The sequence below is a fragment of the Pteropus alecto genome, unplaced genomic scaffold, assembly GCF_000325575.1.
Source record: "Pteropus alecto unplaced genomic scaffold, ASM32557v1 scaffold1887, whole genome shotgun sequence".
Taxonomy (NCBI): Eukaryota; Metazoa; Chordata; class Mammalia; order Chiroptera; family Pteropodidae; genus Pteropus; species Pteropus alecto.
This window is the reverse complement of record NW_006440205.1, coordinates 21,214-31,622: the sequence shown is the minus strand read 5'-3', so window position 1 is coordinate 31,622 and position 10,409 is coordinate 21,214. Positions and strand designations below refer to the sequence as shown.

At 31.7% G+C, this 10,409-nt stretch overlaps 1 protein-coding gene and 1 pseudogene across 1 annotated transcript; both read right to left on the bottom strand.

Annotated features, from left to right (window-relative positions):
• Nucleotides 1-839: 839 nt before the first annotated feature.
• On the bottom strand, nucleotides 840-1,778 carry LOC102885354 (olfactory receptor 6C2-like). The gene is given in 1 exon segment (XM_015593453.1): nucleotides 840-1,778. A coding segment is annotated over 1 exon segment (939 nt).
• Nucleotides 1,779-9,138: 7,360 nt separating this feature from the next.
• On the bottom strand, nucleotides 9,139-10,051 carry LOC102885843 (annotated as a pseudogene).
• Between the last annotated feature and the right edge of the window lie 358 nt (nucleotides 10,052-10,409).

Below are 10,409 nucleotides of genomic sequence, written 5' to 3'. Positions count from 1 at the left end.
TTTTTTTCCATTTAGAGAGGCTCAGTTCCCAAGGCCATGGTATAATTTTCCTCTTTGCTCATAGTGTGTTAGTTTTGATTCTTCTTCCTTTGATTGTACATATAAGAAACTTTCAGCAATTTTATTGCTTTAGTCAGAGTGATCAACATAAACCCAGTCATCTGATAATTTAATTTCTAAATAATTAATCTCAATGAAATAGAACAGATTTTTCAAGTGGAAAATGGGTTGTAATTACAGAAGTTATGATGTAGATTTTTCTGCAAAGAGTTATGCAAGAAGCTGGAAAAATCATTTACAATGAATCACTAGGTATGTGAAAATCAAAATTAATTATTATAATCAGATGAAAGCTCATATAATTTAGTAGAAAAACTTAGAAAGAGACAATGATCTCTGAACCTACATCATATTGATAAAAGTAATCTAATGCATCAACCTTAAGAAGCTTTTAGGGCAGAGCATATAATTAATATTTGATTGAAAAAACACCTGCAGCTCCAGATGGCCCAATATTTAATATGAGTTCCTGCATCTATTACAAGTAATTGGTAGTGACTAGTGGCATTTTTAAGTCCATTCTCCTGGTATCACTGGGTTTTCCTTGGGAACATTCACAATTATTATATTTATATATTTAGTTCCATATACCAATTCATAGATAATGTAAAGTCATTCTTTTGTTTCTTCGAAATGTATTATATTTTCTTATTGAGAAATTGAATCTCAATAAAACTTCCTTGCCAGGAAGGAAAGGATTAAAACCTTAAAGATATAGCTTAGGGAGGTCTGATCTTTTTGATGATGCAAACTTGATTCTTCCATATTAGCAAACTCCCTTACTTCTTTAAAAACAATGTTATTCTTTTGACCAAGTCATTGAAAGCTTGTTTTACTTGTTTGTTTCTCAGGGTGTAAATAAAGGGGTTCAGCATAGGAGCGATAGAAGCTATGAGAACTGCCACAGCCTTATTAATAACCACTGATTCCTTTGATGAAGGTTTAACATAGATGAAAATACAGCTTCCATAGGTGATGGAAATGACAATCATGTGGGAAGAACAGGTAGAAAATGCCTTTTTTCTTTGCTGGACATAAGGGAATTATAAGATAGTCTTGATAATGTATACATAGGATAGAAGTATACATACCAGGGTCATGATAAAGGTCAACACAGCACAGACTGTGATCACCTGCTCTATGAGCCATGTTTCTGAACATGAGATCTCTAGGAGGGGGATTATATCACAGTAAAAATGATCAATAACATTAGAGTCACAGAATTCCAGATTTAGACTCAGGCTGAGTGGAGGAATTATGATCGACAAGCCAACTGCCCAGCACCAAAGGATAAGTCTTCTACAGACCCTGTGACTCATGATGGTCACGTAATGTAGGGGTTTGCAGATGGCCACATATCGGTCATAGGACATGGTGGCCAGAAGAATAAATTCCGTAGTACCAAAGAGGTCTATAAAAAATGTTTGAATGGCGCAATAGTCATATGTGATTGTCTTGTCACCCGTTGAGATATTGTACAAATATTTGGGAATACAAGCCAATGTAAATGAGATTTCTAAGAAGGAGAAATTTTGTAGGAAAAAGTACATGGCAGTTTTAAGGTGAGAATCTATGAAGGTGAGGGAGATGATTGTTAGGTTCCCAGTTACACTCAAGATATAGCTGAGAAATAAAAAGATAAAAATCGCAACCTTCAGTTGTGGGTTGTCCGTCAGTCCCAGCAGGGTAAACGTTGTGACTGTTTGGTTTCTCATCATAACTTCTGACTTCTACTCATCAAATCCTGACTGCTCTTCATTCTGGATTTATAATTTAGAGATATTTGATATGAGGTGAGTGTTATTAACATCACGCAGCAAAAATTAATTGCTCAACAACCTATTCAAAGAGACTCGACATGCAAGTTTTTGAAATTTAGTTATAAATCTTATTATGTTTTATTATTAGGTTCCACAGTGGTGTGTTTTCATAATTTCAAGGTTTATTTTTTAAAAAGTCAGATTACTTTATCTATACCACACTCGAACATAGTATAAATCATTTTCTCACTGCTTTTTATTCCCAATTTATGTTTTACTTTTATCAGCACACACTGGGTTGGAATTACTCGTGTAGTTACATTTTGAAGCTAAATCCTAAAGCCAAATCTTTCTTAAAACTTTAATGTTTTTCTTTGTAGTTGGTCATTGAGAAAGTGCAAATATAACACAAATGTTTTGGGGCTTACTATTGTAGGCTTTCCATCTCCATTGCCTAAGATTTTGCGTTCTAGCATTATTTCATATTTTTAAACTTATGTTTTATTCTCTAAACAACTTTCTCCTTATTCATTTCTTACCATCTTTTTCTCATGAGTTTCTTTCTAATATTTTTAGTCATTTAGTCATTCTATTGTTGTGCAGAACATAGAGAGTATTTTGGTGAGAAATATGTTGTTCAGAATTTTAAGATAAGTTGGGTGTGACATTCACAGGATTTTATGACATCAAATCGTTTTTACCTTTTAAACTGTTTAGCTAAGATTGAAACATCTCGGTACCAATGTCCTTAAGTACAAAAAATCAGATTTGACTACAAGTCACATTCCCCAAGTACTGTGTGCTTTTGCTGTGGTTCAGTTTTATCATCTATAAAGTAGAAATAGTAATAGTATCTTTTTAAATGCTATTTTTAAATTTTTAAGTTTATATGTGTCTGAATACTAGAAAAGTACCTAGCTCATAATAACTAATAAATATATGCTCGCTATTTTCCTGTTGTTATTCACCATCAATTCATTCTTCACCATGTGGTAATCACACTTTTGCCACCACCATGATAATGAAACCATATTTGCCAAAGTTTATCAAAGAGCTCTTTTTTTGGTATAAAATAGTGGCAGAATTCTTCGTGGAATGTGTACTTTCACCACACACTATTTATAACGTTCTCTCATAATTTATCATAACATTACATTTTTTCCTCCCACATTTTTATTTCTACTTCCTGGGTGTTTCTCTTCTTTCTTGTCTCTATCATGTTTATATTCCTCAGTCTCTTCTTTTAGTTTCTTTACTTTAACAAGCACACTTGGTGGATATTTTCTTATACTCCTAATTGCTTAATCCCTCAAAATAATTGCTCTTAAGAATCTCAGGATACAGTCAAATACACCTCAAACATAAAAATGTCCACACTTCCCTCCTGTTACTTTCCTTGAGTTTCTTACAATCAGACTAATAGATTTGGCTGCATATTAAACAATTCGCCTTACTTAGATTATCTACCTGCAATAAATTTTTCTTTAATACTACTATCTTTTCCTTTACTCATCTGTTTCTCAAGTTCCAGTTCTATTTTAGATGTAAATACTTGGTCATTGGTTTTTAAGTTAAATGTTTATATTTTTTGGAACTTAAGGAAACTCTGATATAGGAGCTGGGTGTTATTCAGAGCAATTGTTATTTCTATTTTACTATGTTTTCAATCCTATCTAACAATCGTGTAAATATTGTGTTGAAATTTGTTTAGGAAACTTTTCCATTTTCCCTGAGGTCAGTTAGTTATTTATACAGATTAGTTGGAAGTTATCAAATCCTTATTTTTAACAAGTGTATTTAAAACCTATTTATTAAAACTCTTCATTTATAACATTGGTTAATACAATTATATGATTTTCAGGTGTACATTATAATTTGACATCTGTATATTCTATTGTGTGTTTACCACCCAAAGTCCAGTTTCCTTCAGCTCCCATTTACCTACTTTGCCTTCCTCCTACTCCCTATATTTGACCCCCTTAAACTGTCTACCTTCCCCCTTCTCCACCACCCCCTACCTTCTGGTAACCACTAGTCTGTAGTTCATGTCCATGAGTCTGTTTGTCCTGTTCATTTGTTGCTTTTAGATTTATATCTCACGTATAAGTGATATCATATGATTTCCAACTTTTTTTGTCTGTCATGATTATCTCGAGGTCCATCCATGTTGTTGCAAACGGCAGTATTTCATCTCTTCTTACGACTGAGTAATATTCCATTGTATATATGTACCACAGCTTTTGCTTTTTGACCCTTTTTGAAGTTTTTTTTTTTTTCTGTCTAGTTTCGTCTCTTTTGGAAGAAGCACTACTCAGTTTACATCCATTACCTTTATTCCTGAAAAAGTGATAGTTGCCTTCCCCTCTCTGCTATATTGGCTAATCAGAGGAATAGTTGTATGTTCATTAATATTGCTTTGGCTTTCCCGAGGTATCTCTCAGTAGGGTATGAAAACCAGAAGCCAGGGACTTTGACCGTCTAAATTTCTGGCAATATGTTTTCTACAGATTTTTTTTCTCAACTTTCGCAAACCAAATACTACCTCAGATTTTCAAACATTTAAAAAACTGAATCAGTGTTTCCCAAAAAAGAAATTCCTACAATTTGTGCTGGAGACTCCAATTTGTTTGTTATGAGAAATTTTTCACTATATTACTTTATAATATTCCCTCCATATTGAGATAGGGTCAGTCTCCGCTCTGATCATACGTGTAAGTTTCAGAATTGAATCTCAGGAATGAGAGTCACTATCACAGAAATGGAATATGGACTTGCTCCTGGTTTGCTTGAGAGCTAAGATGCTCCCATGGAATGTAGGTCTGCACCTCAAATTCACGCGGATCATCCTGAGATGCACCAAAAGATCATTTCTGCAACCCTCCACCCTCCCTGTGCTTCTCTGTGGCAACTATGCAGCCCAATTCACTTTAAGTAGTATTCAGTCATAAAATTATTTTTTTTCTTCCAGTCATTAAAACCATGCTTCCGTGAGAACTCCTATATTACAATGCAGGTCTTGAGTAATGAATTTTTCTGGGTTAGTATTGACTGATTACTGTTTATATTATATATAAAAGATTTAAAATTTTTGTTTTCCAATGAGATGATGCAATGTTACTCAAGTTGTCAATCTATTTTTTCTGTTAGGGAGGTATTGCTTCTTTGTGTCTCTCAAGTTATACTACCTTTAGATGACTTCCTACTTATTCTTGCATAAAAACAATATCAGTGAATAAAAAAATACATTCTAAAAATAATATTTCATTGATATTCACATTAAAATTCACATCTCTCAGTTTTATACAATCAGGGAAAATCTTACCAAACTTACCAAAAGAGAATATAACAGAAAAGAAAGAATCTATCATATCTATACTTCTAGCAGTTAGTCATAGCCTCCTTCGATGAGTTGTTTAACTGCATTTGCACAGTTACAAATTTGAAAATGAATGTCATGACAGTTTCTGCTCATTACCAACTGAATCCATACCCACGGTTACAGAAGCCTTGAATGACTTGAGTTTCTATCTTCAGTCAATTGTATAAACTTCTTCAAGATGGAAGTGCTGCCATAAGCCCAGGAAATATTTTATTTTACTCTATATCACTAAAAAAAAAAAAAATCTAGTAAAGAGACACTTCCAGTAGCTTTAGAAGAGGTGCCGTTCTGAATTATCTGCTCTTAGGGAGAGAATTTTCCATTTTCAAGCTCGTTTATTTGCCAAGTTTGCAACAAAGTTGTTTATTAACAAATGGGACCTTGGTGACCATGTTCAAAAATCACTAATGAATCATTTGTGTAATGAACTTGGGGGAAAAAAAGGAACTTAACACAGTAACAGTGGGGACACAGCCTTTAGAGAAAAGCGAAAACATCACAATCACTTCAAAGAGACTGGTAGGAAAATAATAAGAGTCTAATAAAATAGCTAGTTGTGTTTCTTTTAATTAATCCTTATCATGTAAGGTATTCAAAAGATCATAGATCTACTTTTTCTCTTTTATAAATATTTATAAAATGAATAAATTACATATTTCTAAGACATTTGGTAAAATAAACAAAAATAGAAAAATATTGGGCAAAAAACAAGGAAAATAACTTTTACAAAAATAATGAATGTGAGTATTTTGAAACATATCTTTCCATACTTTTCCTCTTGTAAATATGCCCCTATATATCACATGTAATATTTACAAATGTATGAACATTAATTAAAAAACATATTGAGATGTATATCTGTCACATGCTATTTTGTACTTAGATATATGTGAATCTATTCTTAACCTGATAATTACTGACATGAATTATTTTAATTTTATTCAATTATAATCCATTGTATTAGCGTAGCATCAGAGTTTAAATCAAACTTTGTTCTTGTAAATTTATGCTCTTTACAATGTTTCACTGTTTTAAAAATGTAGTTCTATGGTTATCCAGCAGTTTATTTAGTCCCTTCTGATTTATTTTAAATTCTTTTTCATTTTTCACAATTATTAGAAGATCTACAAGAAGAATTTTTTGGAATGTTATCAGAATAATGACTAGAAGTAAAATTTTTCCAGAAATCGGATGTTTATTTTAAAATTATAATATACTAATAGTATTAGGTAAAGTAATTAAAATTTCCGTTCAAGTTAAGAATATCAGAGTGTCTTTGGATATAAATTCATGTTATTAATTAGCATCTTTTTTTCTTTTATAGAGTATGAGGATTATTACCTCAATTTAACTAAGGACTACTCTGGATCAAGGTTGGGTTTCAGATTTTTTTAAGTATAATTTACATAGAATAAAACGTATTCATTTTAATTGTACAGTTTGACGAGTTTTGACAAATGTGTACACTTCTATAACCATAACCACAATGAAAAAAGACTTCTATATCCACCCAAAGTTTCTCCTTTATGTTCTTTCTTAGCATTCACCCTATCTTAAGTTCTTAGCAACCAGCCATCTACTTTCTGTCATTATAGATTCAGTTTATAAAAAGTCAGTGTTTTCTAGAGTTTTATATGAGTTGAATAATAAGTATGTTTTTGAGCCTGGCATTTTTCACTTAGCATATACTTTTTGAAATTTAGCCTTCTTATTGCATATATAAATAACTCATTTTTAAAGTTAAAGCTTTATTTAAAAGAATGGATTTCATATAATTTACCTCCTTAAAGAACACCACTTGGTGGGTTTTAGTATATTCATAACATTTTGTTATTACCACCATTATTTAATTTTAGAACATTTTTACCTTCCTAAAAGAAAATCATTAACAGTCACTTCCATTCCCTCCTGCTTCCAATTGTTTGTGAACAATAAACAATATTCTGTCTCTGTGGAATTATTAATTCTGGATTTTTCATATAAATGCAATAAGTCTTTTGTGACTGGCTTCTTCCATTTAACATAGTGTTTCAAGGTTCATTCATGTTAAAGCATGTATCAGCTCTTCATTCCTCTTCTTATCAAATAATATTTCATTGTATTGATATATCACTCTTTGTTTATCCATTTATCCAATGATAGACATTTGGGTTGTTTCCACTTTGGGGCTATTATGAACAATGCTGCTATTAACATTCAGGTTCAAATCTTTGTGTGTACATGTATTTTCAGTTCTCTTTGGTAAATACTAAAGAGTAGAATTGCTGAGTCATTTGGTTACTCTGTTTAATTTTTGAGAAACTACAAAATTGTTCCAAAGTGGCTGCACTATGTTATGAATATTCAGCAAAGATTGTTTCGATACAATGTTTGTCAGCACTTATTTTGTCTGTCTTTTTATTTTAGCCATTCTAGTGGGTATGAAGTGGCATCTCATTGTGGTTTTGATTTGCATTTCCTTAATGACTAAGGATGTTGAGTATTTTTTCAAGTGTATGTTAGCCATTTATATATCTTATTTGCATAAATGTCTATTCAAATTCTTAACCTATTTAAAAAGTTGTTTGTTTTTTAACTGTTCAAGTTTATATATATATGTATATATATATATATAACTTTTTACATATATAAAACTATATATATAAAGTCTTTTATGTATATAAGTCCCTTATCCGATATGTGATTTGTAAGCATTTCTCCCATTCTGTGAATTGTCTTTCCATTTTTTAGTGGTGTCCTTTGAAGCACAGAAGTTTTAAATTTTATGAAGCCAATTTATGCATTTATGGGTTGTTGTCAATTTGGTTTTGGTTTTTTGTTGTTGTTGTTGTTGTTTTTGTCATTTGTACTTTTGGTATTATATCTAAGAAACCATTGCTTAATCCAAGGCTACAAATATATAATGTATTTTTCTAAGGGTTTTATACTTTTAGCATTTAAATTTAGGCCTTTGATCTAATTGAGTTAACTTTTGCATGCATTTTGAGTTAGGAGTCCATCTTCAAAATTTTATATGTGGATATATAGTTGTCTCAGTACCATTTGTTGAAAAGCTATTCTTTCCTCACTGGATTATCTCGGTACTCTTATTGAAAGCCAGTTGACCATAAATGTAAGGGTTTACTTCTGGATTCTCCAATTTGTTGGTCTAAATACCTATACTCATGGAAGATGATGTTTCGATTACTGTAGCTTTCATGTAAGATTTGAAATTAAGAAATGTGAGTCCTCTAATTTTTTATTTTCCAAGACTGTTTGGGTGGTGAACAAGCAATACAATATATATGACATATTATTGAATTGTACACTTGAAACCTATATAATTTTATTAACCAATTTATCCTAATAAATTTAATTAAAAAGAATAAAAATTAACGAAAAAAAATTGTCAATTTTATCCAGCATGTTTTTTGTTTTTAATGTATTTACCTAGGTTGTTAGAAACAAACTATTTCCCTCTCAGTTGATCCTTGCATTCTTATATCACACCCAAATTAATCCTATTCAATATTTTATCACAAAATTTTAATACTTATTTGATTTATATAGTATTTCATGCACATGAGAGTACAATAATCAGTAGTACTATGCTACCAGTGTCTGGGAGACTAACGAATGATTTTATTATATTACAAAATTTAATTATATGGGGTTCTATTTATCTACAAATAAGTTAATGAGGAGTGTACTTTTATTTGTTTTTTTTTTTTTTTTTACTGAGACAAATCTCCTACAAGAAGTAGAGTAAATACCAAAGGAAAGAAATAAGTTGATTAAGGAGCAATATAAGCAAATCTAAAGAGCAGCAAGGTAAAGAAAATTATAAGCTTCAAGATCTAGCAGCCATTCCCCTTTCATTTTACTTTCATTTATAGACTGCTATTTTATTTTACTATTTTTGCTATATTATTTTACTTCCTTAAGAATGATGCAATTTTTTTATTGCATTGTTGAAGTCTTCCTTCACTGCCTATTTCTCAGTGTATAAATAAATGGATTTAACATAGGTGAAATGGGAAAAATGAGTAGCAAATACTTTATTAATAGTCACCTCTTCCTTTGCTGTGGGATTCATGTAGATGAACATGCATATGCCATAGGTCATGGAAACTACAATCATATGAGAAGAACAAGTGGAAAAGGCCTTTTTCCTTTGCTGGGCAAAAGGAAATCCTAAAATTGTCTTGATAATGCGAGTATAGGATAAAACTACACAAATAAGAGTAAAAATGAGGGTCAGCACAGCACAGATTAAAACAGTTTGTTCCATGAACCATGTTTCTGAACACGTTATTTTCAGGAGGGGAGAAGCATCACAGAGAAAATGATCAATGACATTCAAATTACAGAATTTCAGATTCAGCCCCAGACTAAGTGTGTTTGTGTGGGTGGGGTGGGGGGGTTATGACCAACAATCCAACCAACCAACAACAAAAAATAAGTCTCCTGCAAACTTTGCTGCTCATGATGGTCGCATTTGCAGATGACCACATAGCGGTCGTAGGACATAGCAGCCAGCAGAAAAAATTCTGTTATTGCAAAGAGATCGGTAAAAAACACTTGGATGACACAGGCATTATGAGTAATGACTTTGTCGCCTGTTGCTATCCTATACAAGTTATCTGGGAATACAGGCAGTCGTGAACGAGATCTCAAAGAAGGAGAAATTTTGTAAAAAATAGTACAAGGGTGTTTTAAGGTGGGGATCCACAAAGATGAGCATGGCAATGGTCAGGTTTCCAGTTACACTCAGCATATAGGTGAGAAATCGAAAGATAAAAATCAGAACTTTCAGCTGAGGCTCATCTGTCAGTCCCAGCAGAATCAATGTTGTTACTGTATAGTCGTTCATCACTGATGACTTCTGTACGATCTGCATCTCCTATAATTTAGAGAGATTATTATATAGAGTACTTTATCTGTAAAAAATCTATTTTAATCCATTCTATTACCTTTCAGTATACTTTAATTAGCTCTATTAATCTGAGCTATATTTTCATATTATATTTTAAATCAAACTATAGGTATGATAGATTTATCCACTAATGTAGTATGATTTCATGGGTAGCATAAATGTCAGTCGATTCCCTCATATTCTCCTTATTCAAAGCTAACATTATTAAAGTTATGTTTTTGATTAACAATTTGGTTCTTTTCTAAATGCTAATATATGATATATAATTTGGAATCACTCTAAAGACTCTTGACCA